This window comes from Panthera onca, chromosome D3 (assembly GCF_046562875.1).
Source record: "Panthera onca isolate mPanOnc1 chromosome D3, mPanOnc1 haplotype 2, whole genome shotgun sequence".
NCBI lineage: Eukaryota > Metazoa > Chordata > Mammalia > Carnivora > Felidae > Panthera > Panthera onca.
In genome coordinates, this window is record NC_138350.1 from 68332113 (window position 1) to 68352668 (window position 20556).

The following is a 20556-nucleotide window of genomic DNA, read 5'->3' on the forward strand; positions in this document are numbered from 1 at the left end:
TTTTTAAATTTTAATGGCTGCAGGGTATCTACAGAAAATATTCAATCAGTTTTCTATTTATGGATGTTGTTTTTAGACTTCTGTCATAACAAATAATGCTGCATACATCATTTCCCCTGTGTCCAAATACATCTCTAGTATAAATTCTGCAAAGTAGCATTGCTGGGTCAGAGTGTTCGTGTTTATAATTTTGACAGATCTTGCCACACTGTTCCATGAACTTGTGTCAATTTATACTCCTACAAGCAGGGCAAGAAGGTCTGTTTCCCCACCCTTTTGTCAATTTAATGCAATGTGAGACTCTTTGACCTGTGCCAATTTGACAGATGAAAACCAAGATCTCCTTTTTAACTTTATTATAAAAACCGATAGGCATATAATAATGTAGAGTGACTAGAATACTGAATACCCACATAGTCAATACCTACACAGGTTTAGTGTGACAGGCAGAACAGCAGCCCCCTAAAGATGTTCTAGTCCCTGGGATCTGTGAATGTTATGTCACAGCATATATCAATACCTCATTCCTTTTCATTTCTCAGTGATAGTCCGTTGCATGAATGTACCATATTTGGCTTATCCATTCATAATTAATACCATTCTGACTGTTTCCATATTTGCTCCACCTACTTTTTTCAAAGTATTTTAAAGTAAAATAAGGACATTTTCTTCTTTAACCATAATACCATTATCAGACCCAACAAAATTAACAATAAATTCTCCTACCGAGTCCATATTGACATTTCTACAGTTGCTTTATAATGTCTGTTAGAATTAGGAACTAAATAAGTTGCATTCGTTGCTTCTGGTAGTTACATTTCTTTCTTTCTTTTTAATTTTTTTTTAATGTTTATTTTTGAGAGAGAGGGATATAGAGTGCGTGCTCACGCACAGCAGGGGAGGGACAGAGAGAAAGGGACACACAGATCTGAAGCAGGCTCCAGGCTGTGAGCTGTCAGCACAGAGCCCAACGAGGGGCTCAAACCCACAAACCATGAGATCATGACCTGAGCTGAAGTCGATGCTTAACCAACTGAGCCACCCAGGCGCCCCCCCTCAAACCACTTTATTTAAAAAAAAAAAATTCTTTTAATGTTTATTTATTTTTGAGAGAGAAAGAGAGAGAGAGAGACACAAGAGAGTGAGCAGGGGAGGGGCAGAGAGAGGGTCGTTGGGGTTTTTTTTCATTTTTTTCATTGTTTTTTTCAAGTTTATTTTCTGTAGCCACTTGAATGAATAAGACAGTTGCATATAAGCACACGTTTACAAAATACATTTTACTTAACTGTAGGGAAAAAAAAGCAAGGGATAGGAGCAAAAACAGAAAAAGCAAGACATGTACAGGATGCTGGCACTTGTGTTTAAACAATGTTGTAAAACTACATGAGACATATATGCTTAAATAACCTTGTATTATTCTAGAAGATTCAAAAGAAACTGCTATGAGGAATCACCTCCAGGGAAGGGAGGTGGCTGGGTGGAAGAAAGGGAAGAGAAAAACTTATTTCCAACTTTCCATACCTTTTGGATTTTCTACGGGTACATGTATGACAGAGGATGGACAGACAGAACGTTAAAAACTTTCTTTTTTGAATCGGCATACCACACAAGTTTACATGAATTTTCAATCTCCAAGTAACCTCTTACCTGCTGGTTGGTGCAGGGAAAGAAAACGAGAGGAGCTGATTCCAGAACGGGTCATTCTCAGAGACGGATTCTGTGCCCGATAACTTTTTTAAGTACTCATTTTTAGGAAGATCACCGATTCTGCTGCTGTTCGATCCCATCTTCCAATCTGGTAGATAACTTGTCCTTAAGCCTTCATTTCCGCAAGACAATCTACAAAGAATGAAAAGAAATTTCAAACTTGCTCAACATTAATCATACTTTTCCCATCCTTGACCTAAATGAAAAAAAAAAAAAACCCAACCCGGAAAATTACTTAAGGAAATCACACTTCTCTTTATTTTTAAATATATTAGACACCAGATACAAAGTCACAAAGGAGAGAAAGGGGCTAAAATTAAAATCTGTCTTAGCTAACGCACACACAAAAGTCCAACTCCATGCTTTAGATCTTCAAATGAGCATAGCTCTGCCTAGGAAACGTCTCAAAGCAAATCCCTAACAATGATAACTTCTTACCAACTGTCTGAAAATGAAGCTACTTTTATTTTTTAATGTTCATTTATATTTGAGAGGGAGAGAGAGAGAGAGAGCACAAGGGAGGCGCAGAGAGAGAGGGAGACACAGAATCCGAAGCAAGCTCCAGGTTCTGAGCTGTCAGCACAGAGCCAGACACGGGGCTCGAACCCATGAGCCATGAAATCATGACCCCAACTGAAGTCGGACACTTAAGTGACGGAGTCACCCAGACGCCCCTGAAAATGAAGGCCTTTTACAACAAATGATGGTGATAAAGAGATAGAGAGTGCATATCTTGAACGTGCTCAGAAGGGGGGCAAGTAGCCGAAGGGACGGCCATCAGCTACCTACACTCAGGGGAGAAGGAACCTGAAGTGAGTTATGTGCTGAAAGAGAACGGGCTCCCCGTTCCAAAGCTGACACTTAGTGTCCCTCTCGTTGTGCTGTCATGCATATCAGCATTAGCTGACACGCTTCTTCCCCTAAACCATGAGGCACTTGGTTTCTCTGACAATAAGAACTATCTGATTCACCTTCCTCTCCCCAGTGTCTAGACTAGCAAGTAACAGGTATGCCCTGAGCAGTACGCTGAAGGAAAGCTTAGGCGAATAAATGATCAGCATCTGCAACATCTGTTGTGCTTGAGGTTTTTTTGTTTGTTTTTCTTTTTGTTCTTTTAACAGTGCAAACCATTTATTCGGGCTTCTTCTGGTGGTCCTCAGGGTCATCAGGGCACACTGAGCCCCACACAGCACCGCGGCAGGCCTGGGACACAGCAAGGCACAGAGGTGAGTCCAGCATCAGGTGACAGTGACGGCCAGGGACGTCTGAGCACCAGGAGGCGGCCAGGCACTGGCCAAGGGCGTGGGGACCCCCGAGGGACAAGCAGTTCCAGTGTGTACTGAGGGGGAACAAACTGACCCCAACGTGGGCCTTACGGCAGTTCCTCGGGACATTCACAGCACAGGGGTGAAAACGCCCCTCAGCGCATCCGTGAGCAGCAGGCCAGCCTCACGGCCCCACGGCAGCCCCCCATTCCTCATGCGCCTGTCAAAGGGGCTCCCCCAGGGCAAGTGTCCGCCAACCACACTAGGGTCCAGCCCCCTTGTTCTGGTAAAGGCCGGAAGCTGGTAATGGCCTCAGGGCCCAGCTGTTGCCGAGGCCACCCCAGGCCCCGGCGGGGGGGGGGGGGGGGGGGGGGGGGGGATGTGCAGACAGGGTGGGTGCAGATGGGGCCAGGGAGGGGACTTCTGCAGGAAAGCGCTCTTCTCTTCCCAAAGCCCCGGCCCCTCCAGCCAGGTGTGGACAAGTGACGGTGGTGCTGTAGGGCCCAGCTGTGCCCAAGGCAGCCCAGGGAGACCACGGTGAAGGCAGAAGGTTTAGTTAAAGCATGAATTGCTGTCTTCATCAAACCACACTTGACATAGTTCTAGATCATGCTCTATCTCAATTTGTTCAGGAAAGCCTCTCACTGACAATATAAAATGGTGGTAAGATGAATAATAATTACACTATGCTAAAATTACCATCGCGATGAAAGGAAACCACGTCCAAAGGGAAAACTCCGGTTGGATGAGAACCTCCACTGGTAGTGACTTACTTTCTTACGTCTGTCCCTCCTTACTCCACAGAGACACTGAAGCCAACATCAGAATTTGGAAGCATGCCTTCCACATTCTCTTTGGAACTTTGCGACTGGACTAAGCTACATTACCTAAATGGATGAGGTTCCCCCAGTGCACACGGACAGCCGGTCTTCTGAACAGGAGGGAGAAATACTAATCTGGCTTCCTGTCACCTGGCCCTGAATTCAACACCACCTAGCATTTTCCTCTTCCCTACCCAGGGGACAGGGACCCCAAAACCAGCTGGCTCCAACTAAGCCTCCATATCAAGCCAGCTAATCGTACGTCTAGATTGTGGTTTAATTTTTTATTTTTATTTTTAAAAAATCTGGAAGCTTCACGAATCTACATGTCACCCTTGCACAGGGGCCACGCTAATCTTCTCCGTATCGTTCCAATTTTCGTATGTGCGCTGCCCAAGCCAGCACTGTGGTTTAATTTCTTAAATGAGGAATTAGTAAGCCCAATAGAAAATGCTATAAAAAAATTCTGAAATATATATATGCCTTACTTGTCACACCCAATTCCAAAGCTATTTTAGACATTTTAAGTCATTTAAAATGAAATGTTTTAATATAATCTTACAATGGGGTACATTACACTAATGAAAATGAATTAACTAGAGCTACAATTACCAACACGGACAAAATACACACTAAAGAAAATGCTACAGAATAACAGACATGGTGTGATTTCATTTATATGATTTTAAAACATGCGAACAATATCATGGATATGTTCATACCTACTACAACTTATTAAAATATACATGGGAAAAATACACAGCAAATTCAGAAGAATGCTTTTACAGAATGTTATCAGGAGAGGAACAGAGGAGCTTTAGTGGTATCAATAAACACTTTCTTCAAACAGAAAAGGGGAAAGGAACAGAGGGAAAGGGATGGGGGCGCCTAGTTGGCTCGGTCAGTTAAGCGTCCAACTTTGGCTCAGGTCATGATCTCACGGTTCGTGGGTTCGAGCCCCGCATCAGGCTCCGTGCTGACAGCTCAGAGCCTGGACCCTGCTTCAGATTCTGTCTCTCTCTCTCTCTCTCTCTCTCTCTCTCTCTCTGCCCCTCCCCCGCTCACGTTCTGTCTCTCAAAAACAAATAAAAGTTAAAAAAATAATTAAAAATAAAATTATGGGAAGGGGATGAAGCACATGTGCCAAATATTTAGACTTGCTGAAAATGGACAGTATGTACAGGGGTCTGGCCTATTACCCTCTGTTCCTGCCATAAATATAGAGTGAGAGTTGTTTTAAAAGAATGGTTTCTCAATCACTCAGCAGCAATACTGGAAGGTAAATGATAGGGAAGCAATGTCTCTAAAATATTAATAAAAAATAATTTTAGGGGTGCCTGGGTGGATCAGTTGGTTAAGCATCCAACCTGGCTCAGGTCATGATCTCACGATTTGTGAGTTCAAGCCCCACATGAAGCTTGCTGTAGTCAGCACAGAGCTGGCTTCAGATCCTCTGTCCTCTCTCTCTGCCCCTCCCTTGCTCACGCTCTCTCAAAAATAAATAAAAACATTTAAGAAAATAATAATAACAATTTTAACTATAATTCTTTGGCTAGCCAAGCTACCAATTAAGTATAAAGGTAGAATAAAGGCATTTTTAGACTTGCTGCAACTCAAAAAAGCCTCCCATGGCTCCATCTTCTGGAAGGTACTGGAAGATGTACCCTTTCAAGGTGAGTGAATAAATCAAGAAAAATGAAGACAAGGAATTCAAGAAACAAAGGCTGCAACACAAGACAGGAGTAAGAGACACCCAGGAGAAGACACGTGCAGCAGGCTGGGACACGAGTCGAGACGGCCCCCATGACCTCTGGGGGGAAGCAAGCCAGAGAGTGACAGGTCACCTGACATGTCTGACCTTATTCTGTGGCACGTTACCAATATTGTAGGAGAATCTGGTAGGAACAAAGGACAGCTACACAGAAAACAAATGATTTTTTAATTATGCACTTTGAAAAAAACAAAAATTGTTTAAGGGTCATGTAATCATAGTACATGACTCAATTCTACAGTTATCAATATTCATATAATCATCACAATAGAAGAAGTAAACATTTAACCAAAAATTGTGAGGGAACTATATCGGGAAGATGCTTAAAAAAGAAACAGTAGTGATGCTTTAAGAGTGTGAAATTCTCATCTTCCATAATAGGCAGAAAGTCAGCAGAAAATACCTAGTTACTAAATCGGCAAATAACAGTGAAAGTATATTAGTTACAAATCAGGAAATAAATAACCAGAAACAACAGCTAAGAGACTAGAGTGTGGCCCTCTCTGGAGTGGAGAGGGTGGTCATGCAGTCCTTTTGTTTTACATCCATCGGATTATCTGAGTTTTTTTTAACTATGTCTATGTATTATTTTGATTTTAAAAATTAAATATGTTTAAGCTCCTTCACCTACTCATAGTTAAATTTTTAACATATATGGAAAACACAAAGTTACCATCATAACTAAATTCGTAGTGACCAAAAATGTAAATTATTCTTTACGGAGGCAAACAATTAGCAAACTTTAAGAAATCTATTTGTCTGATATAGTTTAATGTCATTATATTATTAAAGTTATCTCCCAAAATCTAAATTTCAGATTTCCACCATTATGTGTTTACTGACAAGCAGTAGTCACAGCTTGGTCAGAAAAGAGGAACTGAATTCAAACCCACAGTAGGGATAAACACATAGATCAATGAAACAAAACAGAAAATCCAGAAAGGGACTCACTAGAATACAACCAGCTGATTTTTGTCAACAATGCAAAAGCGATTCAATAGAGCAAAGACCGTTCTTTGAACAAATGGTGCTGGAATCCAGAGGCCACTAACAAAAAACCCTTGCATCTTACAAGTTAACTCAAAATAGGGGCACCTGGCTGGCTCAGTCAGTAGAGCCTGTGACTCTTGATCTCAGCGTCATGAGTTCAAGCCCCACACTGGACACAGAGCTCATTTAAAAAATAAATAAATAAATAAATAAATAAATAAATAAATAACTCAAAATAAATCACAGATCTAAACATAAAACAAAAGTCTATAAAACCCTTTTTAGGAGAGAACAAGGGAGAAAATCTTTGTGACCTGGGGTTAGGAGGGGCTTATTAGACATAACACAAAAGCACAGCCCATAAAAAAAAAAGGTGACAAATTAAGCTTCACAAAAATTAAAAACTTTTGGTCAGTGCAAGACCCTGTAAAGAGAATGAAAAAAAAAAAAAAAGCCACAGACTTAGAGAAAATATTTATAAGTCACAGAGCCAACAAAGGACTTGTACCCAGAACACAGAAGGAACTCTCTAAACTCCACAATGAGAAAACAGTCCAATTAGAAAATATGCAGAAGATTTTAACACATCACCAAAGAAGATAGGCAAATGACAAACACATGAAAAGATATTCCATCATTATTAGCCAGTAAGGAACTACAAATTAAGAGCGCAATGATATACTGCTAGTACACATCTACTGGAATCGCTAAGATAAAAAACAAACAAACACTGAGAGTACCAAAGCTCCCAAGGATGCAGAGAAAGTGGCACTCTCATACAGTGCCAGTCGCAACGTAACATGGAACAGCAACTCTGGCAAACGGTTACGCGGTTTCTTACCAAGTTAAACACAGACATACCATTTGACCCAGCAGTTGCATTCCGGGACTACGTATGATCCCAGAGAAATGAAAGCTTAGGTTCACACAAAAAAACTACCCAAATGTTCTTTCAACACGTGAATGAATAAGCGAACTGAGGTCCCTCCGTATAATGGAATAAAAAGAAGGAACCCTTTGATATATCCAATTAACTTGCACAGGTCTCCAGGGCATTGTGATAAGGGAGCAAAGCCCATCCCCAAAAGTTACAGACTCAAAATAAGAAGAGCCACACTGTGTTTAGTGATTCTAGTTTATATAAAAGTGAATGAACAACAGGGATGATAAAAGGAACAGAAGAGAGGAATGAGGATGATGTACTTTGTTATCGCAAGGTACTTGCGCTACCTGTGAAATGGTAGGGTGTGGTCTGAAAGTGCCCTCGGGTTAGCTGTGTGTATTGCAAACACAAGGGCAACCACTAAACAAAAGTTTTAAAAAGCGCAATGGACACGCTAAGAAAGGAGAGAGAAGGGATTCACGTAAGTACTCCATCAGCACCACAAAAGGCAGAGAAAGAGAGGACCAAAAAAGGAACAAAAATATGGGCAGTGAATAGAAAAGAGGAACAAACACTGGTAGACATTAATCCAACTTTATCAATAATCACCCTGAACATCAATGGCCTACATCTGCCAATTAAAAGAGATTGTCAAGGGGCGCCTGGGTGGCGCAGTCGGTTGGGCGTCCGACTTCAGCCAGGTCACGATCTCGCAGTCCGTGAGTTCGAGCCCCGCGTCAGGCTCTGGGCTGATGGCTCAGAGCCTGGAGCCTGTTTCCGATTCTGTGTCTCCCTCTCTCTCTGCCCCTCCCCCGTTCATGCTCTGTCTCTCTCTGTCCCAAAAATAAATAAATGTAAAAAAAAAAAAAAAAAAAAAAAAAAAGAGATTGTCAAAGTGGATCAAAACATAAGACCCAACCAAATGTGTCTACAAGAAACACTTTATGTTTTGTTTAATATTTTGTTGTTGTTGTTGTTGTTGTTGTTTTAGGGGGGAGAGAAGGTGTGCACGCACATGAACGGGGGAGGGGCAGAGAGAAGGGGGGACAGAGGACCCAAAGCAGACTCTGTGCTGAGCCACCAGGCACCCCAAGAAACCCACTTTAAATATAAGAGACACATACAGATTAAAAGTAAAGAGATGGAGAGAGATATATCATTTAACACTAATCAAAAGAAAGCAGGAGAAGCTGTATTAATCTTAGACACAGTCGACTTCAGAGCCAGGAAACTTATCACAGATTAAAAAAAACAAAACAGCATTACATAATGATAAAGGTGTCAACTGTCCAAGAAGACCTAATCTTTTTTTTTTTAATTTTTTTTTAATGTTTATTTATTTTTGAGACAGAGAGAGACACAGCATGAGCAGGGAAGGGGCAGAGAGAGAGGGAGACACAGAATGTGAAGCAGGCTCCAGGCTCTGAGCTGTCAGCACAGAGCCCGACGCGGGGCTCGAACTCACGAACTGTGAGATCGTGACCTGAGCCCAAGTCGGACGCTCAACCGACTGAGCCACCCAGGCGCCCCTCAAAGAAGACCTAATCTTAACGTGTACCGCCTAACACAACAGCGTCAGAATACGGAGGCAAAAACTACCAGAACTGCAAGGAGAGGTAAACCACGATTATGAACAAAGACCTGAGCACACCTCTCTCGGAAATGTTCAGACCCAGCGGGGAATAAAATCAGTAAGGACCTGACGGATCTATACACCACCATCAATCAACCGGATCTGACATCTACGGCCTACTTCATCCAACAACAGCGGAATACACATTGCCCTCCAGTTCACACTGAATAGTCACCAAAACAGACCACATTCTGGGCCTTACAACATCCTAACAAATTTAAAAGAAGCGCTTTTGAGCGCTCAAAACCAAGAAGCTTGAGAATAAAGAAACGACTGAGATGACCACATGCGGCAATATTCTGACAAATGCAGAATACACGACATTCGTTGTAAAGAACCACCACCCTGTGCATGGGGTTGGGGGCTTCTCTCAACTGGAGGAGACTGAAGGGATATTGTAACAACCAAATGTATACACGAATCTTCAACGAACCCAGATTTGTAAAGAGAAAAAACCATTATAAAAGACAATCTTGAGACCCAACTGGATATGGACTGAACAGAAGATATCATATGGACATAAGTGAGATAATGAGAGTGTAAGCAGAAAAATGACCTAATTCTCAGGAGATGTGTGCTTGAACATTTAGTGGTAAAGAGTAATCTTTTCTGCAACTTAACTTTCAAACGGTTTCAGAACAAAATACAGACAAAGCAAACATGGCAAGCTATTAACAATTATTAAATCCGGACGGAAGGAACAGGCGTTTATATTGTGTTGTACTGTTCTCTCTACTTTTCTGTATGCTTGTAATTTGTTATTGAAAAAGAGTTTTGGCAAACAAAGAGGTTACGCACCGTGACTCTATTTATGTAACGCTCAAGATGACAAAACTAGTGGGGAAGCACAGATCGGTGGCCTGCCAGGGCGTGGAGGGGGCAGAAGGTGACCATAAAAGGGCAGCCTGAGGAAGTTCATTTGTGGGAATGGAAAAATTCTGTATCTTGACTGCGGCGGTGGTGGTGATGGCTGCACGAATCTATGCATGTGATAAAATTTCACAGAGCTACACACACACAAGGGAAAAAGAACGTAAAGCCTGAAGAACCCAAGTGCAGTCCACCGTCTATTATTTTGGGCCAATATGAACTTCCTGGAATGGATAATGTACAATCCTTATATTAACACTGAGGAAAGCTGAGGGAAAGGTACTTGGGATTTCTCCACATTATTTTTGCAACTTACGAGTCTATAATCGTTACAAAATAAAGGCTTTTTTTTTTTAATCAGGTAAAAAAGAAAAAAAGCCAAACCCTTTCAAAGTCTAACCCACGTGCCCAAGAAAGGTGCCAGCAAGTCTTACAGGTACTTTCTATCACAACCACTAGGTTTATTTTTACCTATTACGTTACTTCATCACCTATAACATCACATGATGAGATATTAAGAGCTCACAATTATTTTACTTGGTGGCTTGGAACACTCTTTTATTACACAGACTACTTTCCCCAGATAAATTATTTCAAGTCTTACTCAAAACCAAGCTTTTTCAATAAAAGCAAAAGAAGTCATGCATTTGGGTCCATCAGGGAGTTCCTGTTAACTGTATAATTCTGAGGAATACACAGCAGATGTCATCCTCAACTACCTACTTCTTTTTTATCAAAGCTTTCCAATTCTAATAACAGAATTATAATACTCTAATCATCCCTGAGACTCCTGAATATGTCTCAATGAAATATTTAAAAATGCCACTTTGGCATTTTGATGATTTTGAGCCACAGGCATGTGAAAACTAACAAATGCAGGACGAAGCTGTCTATCTGCCTAAGGACCGTTCCTCCAAAAGAACTTCATTATTATAAATCCCTCCCCTGAGAGTTTTGCCAACCGGGTAACTCATCACAGGGAAGGCCAGAACTCACCACACCAGACACACTGTCCCAAACTAACGCACCTCTCGTCTGTTCTTCTAAGGGCTCATTCCTCTTTCCTAGAAACCATTTACGAGCCCCTAAGAGACCCACACCTCCCCTCCCCTGTCCGGTATTTGAGTCTGAAATCTACGCCACCTCAGAGAAGTGCTCATTTTTCCCTCGGTATCTCCCATGTATACATGAGGTACACACGTTAATAAACTTCTACTTGTTTTCTCCTGCTAACCTGTCTTCCGTGACAAGGGTCTATGAACTCAGATGGGTGGAGGGGGAACTTCTTTTCCTCCCGTGTACCGCTTAGCTGCCCTCTTCAGAGGTTGCCAGCCTGCACCCCGCTCACCTCCGCACCTGTTCTCCACAGCACGGCCACCACCGTCTCATCAAACTTTCTGATCCCTGCCAACGGCTGAGACAGAAAAGTTTTTCAGTATGATTTTAGTTTGCATTTCTTTTGCTGTGAAAGAGGCCATCGCCTGTTCTTCTCCTTTGCCTATTTTTTATTGATTTATAGCAAATAAATTTTATTTTCAAAGCTGCGAGGATAGGCCACAAAGTATTAAAGTCAGTTCAATCCAGGACCACTATGAAACCCTTCTAAAACAACAATATGAATCAAGCCTATAAGCTTCTCAGGAGAGACTGAACAGAATATTCAAAAAAAAAAAAAAAAAAAAAAAAAGCTTAATTGTCAGTAATGCCACGGCCATACTCAGAATGTCACAGGAGACCAGAAGTTGTGAGGCATCCCCGGAAACTGGAAAACAGCCAGAGATGGACTGAGAAGGGAAGCGGCATCCCAAGGCAGGCAGAAGAGCCTCTGATCAAGGGCAGCAAGAGTATAAACAGCAACTCCAGTCCGGAAGCAGAAGGCCAGAAAAATGCCGGAGCCCAGGGAGCCCGGGGACAACTGACAGGGATGACACCCAGCCTGTCACCTTTGCCCTCACTCGCCCAGGGAGCAACAGTAAGTACTATCTGCCGAGAACAGTGAAGGCGGCACCCAAGGCCAGGCCTCAGGCAGCTGGAAGACCCAGGAGGAACAAGGGCAGCCAAGCAAGACAACTAGCCACTGGAGATTCTTGCCAGAAAGTTCCACCTGCTCCCAACCCTCACAGAAAGCAAAGTAGAAAACCGAGGCCCAATGGTCTCTCCTCTGCAACGATTCATGCCAAGAATTCCAAACACAAACACATGCACACACGCCACCTGAACTGAACACAATTTATTTGGAACTTTATCAGTGAGACCCTTATCAGTGAAACCCAGAATAAAACGGAACTTGAAAAACCCACTATCCAATCACCTCAGCTCCTAAGGGCCCTGTTGCTTTTCCCTCTGGCTGGGCACCAGGCTTCCTGGGCTTTCGGCCCTGCCTTCTCTCAATCTGTCAGGAACAGAGCCTATCTCCCGGTTTCACTCGTGGCTTCTACTCCCAACCTCTGACCCGAGTGCCAGTTCTGTCTGTAACCCTAAAATACTTACAGTTGTTTTTAATTCAAGAATATATAACTGTATATATAATCAGTAATTTTGTGGATAACCATGCTCCTTACCTAAGTCTAGACTAGAAATGAAATGTGTGCTGGGGCACCTGGGTGGTTAAGTGTCCGACTTCGGCCCAGGTCCCGATCTCGTGGTAAGTGAGTTTGAACCTCACATCAGGATCCATGCTGACAGCTCAGAGCCTGGAGCCTGCTTCAGATTCTGTGTCTCCCTCTCCCTCTGCCCCTCCCCCGCTTGTGCTCTGTCTTGCTCTCTCAAAAATAAATAAATGTTGGGGTGCCTGGGTGGCTCAGTCGGTTAAGCGGCCGACTTCGGCTCAGGTCATGATCTCGCGGTCCATGAGTTCGAGCCCTGCGTCGGGCTCTGCGCTGACAGCTCAGAGCCTGGAGCCTGTTTCAGATTCTGTGTCTCCCTCTCTCTGACCCTCCCCCATTCATGCTCTGTCTCTCTCTGTCTCAAAAATAAACATTAAAAAAAAATTTTTTTTTAATAAATAAATAAATAAATGTAAAAAATAAATAAATAAATAAAGTGTGCTATCACTAATGCTTCCAGTAATAAACCTTTTAAAGGACCCGTCGTTAATGCCGTGTAGTCAAGAACTTGAGCTTCACACATAAAAACGGATACCATCCTCCCTCCCCAGATCAGTTTCCCCTCTCAACTTCCCGCTACCCCCATAAAGTTCCCACTATGTAAAAACTATCTTGAAACTTTCTGTAGTATCTATGACCTGTCTCCTGAGGTCGATTACTTCTGAGAGGCATGAATCAGGCTTTACCTTTCTTCCCCATTTCCAATCAATCTGCAGCACACTGCTGAAGAGAAATTACTCAAATAAAAACATAAACCCCAACACCAAAAAACAACCTGTTGAAACAGCCAAGGCCCCGCAAACAATAAATATATAAAAACATCTTCAGTATAAATTAGTAATAAAATATGCTAATTATAACAACATGGTATTATTTCGACCCATCGTATTAGTAAAGGTTAAAAAAAAAACAAACCTTGATAGCAGCACAAGGCAATAGGAAACAGGCACCCTTTTAGTGTGTAGATATCTGGCAGTATCTATCAAAATTTTAAGGGCGTATACTCTCTAAGAAAACGATTTCATGAGTTTCACACCTGAAACTCATGGACTGTATGCCAACTATACTTCAATAAAAATAAAAATTAAAAAAACTCCTGTGGGTTCTTCTGCGGCATCCACAATTCTAGGTATCATCTTTTCTCTTTTTCTTTTAATGTTTTATTTTATTTTATTTTTGCAAGAGAGAGTGCAAGCAGGGAAAGGGCAGAGGGAGGGAGACAGAAGATCCCAAGCCGGCTCTGCGCGGACAGCAACGAGCCCGAGCCCAGCGTGGGGCTCGAATTCCCCAACAGTGGGATCGCGACCTGAGCTGAAGTCGAACGCTCAACCAACCGACTGAGCCACCCAGGCGCCCCAACATCATCTTTTTTCAGGTAAGCTTCACACTTAGCATGGAGCCCGACACAGGGCTCGATCTCACAACCCTGGGATCATGACCTGAGCCGAAATCAACAGTTGGATGTGCAACTGCAACCTACTGAGCCACCCAGGCGCCCTGCCTGTACTTTGTTATGACACTTATCTATAGGCTGAGGTTACAGACTACTTATATCCAAATTAGTATGAACGCTTTTTTGAAAATGCAGATGCCTGGGCCCTCCTCTGACATTGTGAACCTGGGGGGGGGGGGGGGGGAGGGACAGGCATTTGCATTTTAATCACATGCTCCTCGGGTGTTTGATGTACTTAAATAAGTTTGGGAATCACTGGTTTGGAGGGTACTTGGAAATAAAGTTGGAACGCGAGCTTTCCGACTGTGGAGGGTCTGGAATGCCAGTACCGTACTCTGTGTTTCAGGTAATGAAGAATCACTGAATGTTATTGGGCTGGTGCGTGAAGTGACGGGAGTGGTAATTTCACTCACATTAAAGATCTATTACATCTCACCTTTTTTTTTTGGCTAGGCACGCTCCCCCAGGTCCCTTCCTGAGTGCTTTGCATGCTGCTTCATCCTGCTTCATCCTCAGAAAACTTTATGAGTTGGAAGTACTGTTTTTCCCATTATGCGGTGGTGTAAAATGGAGATTCACCCTCGCTCAGCACAGACTTAAGTAAGGGTCTGTCTCATACTAGAACCTTTGGTTTTAATCGCAGTCCTGGCTTGAATGACCTGTTGAGGATTAATACGGTGGTGGCCTGTGCAGGGTGAATCCAGGTGAAGAGGCGGGAAGCAAACAAATTTGGATACTGTTACACTCGATCATGTGGGATTACAGAAGCTGACCTAGCATGGGGGGGCAGCAGGAGCTGCTTCGTAAAATTTTATGATTTTATGAGCCTGGGTGGCTCAGTTGGTTGAGCATCTGACTCTTGATTTTGGTCCAGGTCATGATCCCAGGGTTGTGGGATCAAGCCCCACGTTGGGTTCAGAGCTAAGCATGGAGCCTGCTTGGGATTCTCTCTCCCCCTCTGCCCCTCTCCCCATTCATGCGCTCTCCTAGCTAAAAAAAAAAAAAAAAAAAAAGGTGGGGCGGGGGGCAGGGGGGTGTGGAGCAGGGTGCCTGGATGGCTCAGTCGGTAAGTTTCTAGTTTTTGGTTTCAGCTCAGGTCACGATCTCATGGTTGGTTTGTGAGTTCGAGCCCTGAGTCAGGCTCCGCACCGACAGTACAAAACCTGCTTGGGATTCTCTCTCTCCCTTCTCTCTGCACCTCCCTCTGCTCATGCCAGCATGTGTAAGCACACACACTCTCTCTCTCAAAATAGGGAAATAAACTTAAAAAAAAAAACAAACAAACCAAAGTAGAGGCAAGTGTTCTTGTCAACAGCTAGCATGCCCATCTACACCTCTGTTCATGCCATTCACGCCTGCCTTCGACCACCACCCCCGATCCCCAGCCCCTTTGACCCTAACCACAGAATGAGCCCTCTCTTTCCTCTGTAATCCTAAAACACACTATCTTCACTATCGTTTGGAATTTAACTATCCTTCCGGTAATACCTGGTTTTGCTGTCTGACTCTCATACTGCTATTTAACTTCTCCGGCCAATTATTTCCCCGAGTCAATTTTACCACCATGGTCAAAAATGATACTCTGAACAAGAAATGATATGCTCAATATTCTGTTTTTAATTCATGAAACATTTGATATATACGTAAAATTATGTCTCTTCTTTTATGCGTACTGACTCGCGGTCTCCTGATTTAATGTGCCTTAAATGGAAAATAAACGTTAGTGGATCTGAAAAATCCATAACCAAATTCTGTCCTAACACCCTCAAAATATGTAAATGACACCACAGTGTACTTTATCCCAACTTAAGCTGAAAATCCATTAATCATAAGCTATATTCCAGAATCACCTGCTTCCTGAGAAAGAAAAAAAAAAATACACATGCCCCCTCATTTGTATGAGAGTTTTTAAGAGAAACATGTTTTGTTTTGTTTTGTTTTTGAGAGAGAGGGAGCAGGGAAGAGGGGGAGAGGAAGAGAGAGAATCTTAAGCAGGCTCTGTGCTAGCTCAGCATGGAGCCCAACTCATGGCTTGATCTCACACCCCATGATCTAGGCAGAAATCAAGAGTCAGACGCTTAACAGACTAAGCTACCCAGGCGCCCCTGTACTCAAGACTTTAAGACAAAACCTCACGGTTGAAACAGGAGACGAGAGAAATAGTGGACAACAGTCACTGGCCAAAGGACATGTTAAACACACAGATGCCTTTGGTCCACCAAGTAATGGAACATTCTCCAAAAGGTCACTATGTTCCAAGTGCTATATTAAGTACAGTGGGGTATTCCACTCCTGTGAAATGAGAGTAACGAAAATAAAAAGATTAAGCTCACAAAGATCAGAAGAGATGTGGAAGATGGAAAGGTGACAGAGGGGTACTAACAACCAGCAGAGCTGAGGAAGCCCCAGTGTAAAATGATTAGACTCGTGAGGAATGCCTCCGACACAAAATAAAGAAACCAAAATCAACCAAAGAAAGGAATTGGAACACAGATGATTCTAAGAAAAAATTAAAAACTAAAATAGCCTCAGAGAGAGTAAACAGTAACAATAATGAACGCAAATATTTACTTAGCACCTGCTATATCCCCAGGCACTATTCAGTTTTTTTAAGTTTATTTTGAGAGAGTGAATGAGTGAACAGAGGAGGAGCAGAGAGAGAGGGAGAGACAGAACCCCCAGCAGACTCCGTGCCGTCAGCACAGAGCCCAACGTGGGGCTCGAACTCACGAACCATGAGAATATGCCCTGAGCTGAAATCAAGACTATGAGGCTTAACCAACCGAGCCACCCAGGTGTTCCCCCCACCCCACCCCACCCCCCCCCCCCCCCCGTCCCCCAGGCACTATTCAAAGTGCTTTCTACATATTAACTCACCTGTTCCTCACCACAGCCTAAGGTGGTATTTCTACGTTCTCGTCACATAGATCATGGGTTAGCAAATTACGACCCAAGGAGCCAGGTCCAGCCTGCTGCCTGAAGAATGATTTTTACATTTTTAAACGAATGAAAAAAAAAAACAAAAGAATATGTTGTGACATGTGGACGTTATGAGAGTTCTAGTGGAACACTGCAACACTCACTTGTTCACATGTTGCCTGTAGCTGTTTTTGTGACAACAGCAGAACTGCATAGTTACTACCCAGACCGCATGTGACGACGCCTTCATCCCCTTATACCGCTGCTGCCCACACTACAAATCTCAATAACAGTTAGAAGTCAGCGCTGCAAGTACCCTGCCTATTGTGACACTCACTACCACTGGATATACATCATGTCAAAACAAGAAAAGAAGAAAGCAGACTTTGACGTCATGCTTTTATAGCAGAGCAGAGATCGTTTTTTTAAACCTGATGAGATGGGGAAGCATCACGTCTGTCGGGTAACAGCATCACGCTTGCACTGGAACGCCACATAGGAAGACATTACCAGCTACGCACAGCCTCACATGCCCTACCACGGAGCGCTCCCGGTTCACGAAAGCAACGATCAGGAGAGTCAGCAAATTTAAAACACAACATTTCAGGGGTGCCCAGATGGCTCAGCTGGTTAAGCGTCCAACTCTTGATTTCAGCCCGGGGTCATTCTCATGGTTCATGAGATGAGCCCCACGTCCGGCTCTGTGCTCACAGTGCAGAGCCTGCTTGGGATTTTCTCTCTCCCTCTCTTTCTGCCCCGCCCCCACTTGCGCACACATATGACCTTGTACACACTCTCCTCTCTCAAAATAAACTTAAAAAAACAAATAAAAATACAAAACACAGCATTTCATCACAGCAGGGTGCTTTCCCAACAATAAAGAATGAAAACGAGGGCTGCAACCAAAGTCTCTGGATGGTTCATGTATTAACCAAACAAGAAAAGTCACTGACCAATCATGAGATGAACTAAATCGTGTGTGAGTGCAGCAGCCAAAGAAACGTGTCCAGGAAAAATAAACATCTTTCAGACCCTCCATTGAAAATAACTGTTCAGAGAACAGTCTGAATGGAACAACTACACCTATGATTACTTTCCAAAGAAGTGGAGGAAAATACTAATTCGGTACAACCTGAAGTGGGATCTGCTAACATGCATAATAACTGATGGTGGTAAAAATACACCATCAGAAAAGCTTAGATGGACAAATTTACAAACCTTGTAAAAATGCAAGGTGTTTATAACCTATTCAGTATTTAAACACACACACACACACACACACACACACACACACACACACACACACACAATGGGGCGCCTGGGTGGCTCAGTTGGTTAAGGATCTGACTCTTGGTTTTGGCTCAGGTCATGATCTCATGGTTTGCGAGTCTGAGACCCGCATCGGGCTCTGCGCTGGCAGCACGCAGCCTACTTGGGATCCTCTCTCTCCCTCTGCTCTGCCCCACTGCTCGCACACTCATACACTCTCGCTCTCTCAAAACAACTTTAAAAAAAAAAACAATAGCAACAACCTACTCATTGCAACAACCTACTCATTAGTCATTGTATGATCAATGAGCAGGAGCACTGCATAAAATATTTGAATCTAACATGTGTTATTAAGCCAGTTACGACCGTTAACTTCATTACCTTCATGAACTTAACCACCATCGTTTCCATAAAAATTGTGTCTGAAACAGAAGCTGAATATCCTGATGTGTCCTACCACACAGTACCATGACTTAGCAGGGGTATGTTTTTATGGAAATTTCTCGAGCTCAGAACTGAGAATGAAATTTTTCTGAAGAACCATCCCCCTGAGCCACTGTTACTGAACACTGAATGGCTTTGAAAATTCATTTTTACTGATTTGCTAATATTTCTCAATGAATTCAATCTAAAATTAGGAGGCCAATAGCACTTCCATGCAAAACCTATACTGAGGTAGTCATTTCAAGGACAACTGACACTGAATCTTAAGTGATGTCAAGCTGCTTTACACACTTTCTAGGCTGTAAAAAAATTAAAATGAGATGGGATCTCCAATCCCAAACAAATATGCAGTAGATATACTTTCCAAAATAAAACTACAGTTCCAGCATTTTTCAGACCTCAATACAAGTATAAAAGTACTTTCCAGGGACACCTGGGTGGCTCGCTCAGTGGAGCATGCAACCCTTGATCTTGGGGTTGTGAGTTCAAGCCCCATGTTGGGTGTAGAGACTGCTTAAAAATAAAATCTTAGGGGCGCCTGGGTGGCTCAGTCAGTTGGGCGTCCGACTTCAGCTCAGGTCATGATCTCACGGTCCGTGAGTTCGAGCCCCGTGTCGGGCTCTGTGCTGACAGCTCAGAGCCTGGAGCCTGCTTCAGATTCTGTGTCTCCCTCTCTCTCTGACCCTCTCCCATTCATGTTCTGTCTCTGTCTCAAAAATAAATAAACGTTAAAAAAAATTTTTAAAAATAAATAAATAAATAAATAAAATCTTAAAAAAAAAAGAAAAAAGAAAAAAAAAGTACTTTCCACGTTTCGAAAACCATTTAACTATGCAACAAGACACTTCTACCTAACCTTCCATCATAAGTGATTAGCGGGCAATGCGATGATTGGCTAAAAGTAAGTATCAAGAAAACAATCTAGCAGAATTCAACAGATGCCTTCCAAGCAATAAATACGCTCCACTAAAATCATACGTTCATGGGTTGATATCTGTATTTGGAGGCACCATGGAAAAAGATACTTTCAGGGGCACCTGGGTGGCTCAGTCGGTTAAGCGTCCAACTCTTGATTTCACCTCAGGTCATGATCTCATGGTTCGGTTCGTGAGACTGAGCCCTGCTTCAGGGCTCTGCGCTGACAGGCTCAGAGCCTGCCTGGGATTCTCTCCCTCTCTCTCTGCCCCTACCCCCACTCGCTCTCTCTCTCTCTCTCTCTCTCAAAATAAATAAACTTTACACGAAATACTTTCAAAGATGAAACACAAAAAATCTCATTAAAAACCCATGTTAGGGGGGCACCTGGGTGGCTCACTCTGTTAAGTGTTTGACTTCAGCTCAGGTCATGATCTCACAGTTTGTGGGTTCGAGCCCCGGATCAGGCTCTGTGCTGACAGCGCAGAGCCTGGAGCCTGCTTTGGATCCCGTGTCTCCCTCTCTCTCTGCCTCTCTCCCACTTACACTCTGTGTCTCTTTCTCTCCCAAAAATAAATAAACATTAAAAAAAAAAAAACCCACGTTAGGGACACCTGGGTGGCTCAGTCAGTTGAGCATCCGACTTAGGCTCAGGTCATGATCTCGCAGTTGGTGAGTTCAAGCCCCGTGTCAGGCTCTGTGCTGACGGCTCAGAGCCTGGAACCTGGTTCGGATTCTGTGTCTCCCCTCCTCTCTGCCCCTCCCCAACTTGTGCATGAGTGCTCACTCACGCTCTCAAAAATAAACATTAAAAAAAAATTTAAGGGGCTCCTGGGTGGCTCAGTTGGTTAAGCGTCCAACTTCGGCTCAGGTCATGATCTCGCAGTTCGTGAGTTTGAGCCCTGCATCGGGGCTCTGTGCTGACAGCTCAGAGCCTGGAATCTGCTTCAGATTCTGTGTCTCCCTCTCTATCGCTGCACCTGCCCAGCTTGTGCTCTGTGTCTCTCTCT

At 43.2% G+C, this 20556-nt stretch overlaps 1 protein-coding gene and 1 non-coding gene across 10 annotated transcripts in view; both read right to left on the reverse strand.

The window, feature by feature from the left end:
- Positions 1–20556, reverse strand: part of DYM (dymeclin) — a 352663-nt gene that overhangs the window by 322232 nt on the left and 9875 nt on the right. For 5 of the 9 annotated variants that reach the window (XM_078435252.2, XM_078435258.2, XM_078435257.2 and 2 more), the window contains one exon: positions 1648–1839. In XM_078435252.2, the coding sequence (XP_078291378.1) occupies positions 1648–1787 (140 nt within the window). In that variant the 5' untranslated portion in view covers positions 1788–1839. Of the gene's footprint in view, positions 1–1647; positions 1840–11288; positions 11311–11657; positions 11776–20556 lie in introns of those variants that run through there. The other 4 variants (XM_078435255.2, XM_078435250.2, XM_078435253.2 and 1 more) reach the window with 3 other exon arrangements.
- On the reverse strand, positions 4092–4198 carry LOC132666186 (U6 spliceosomal RNA). The gene has a single exon (XR_009604550.1). It is a non-coding gene; the product is annotated as a U6 spliceosomal RNA (small nuclear RNA).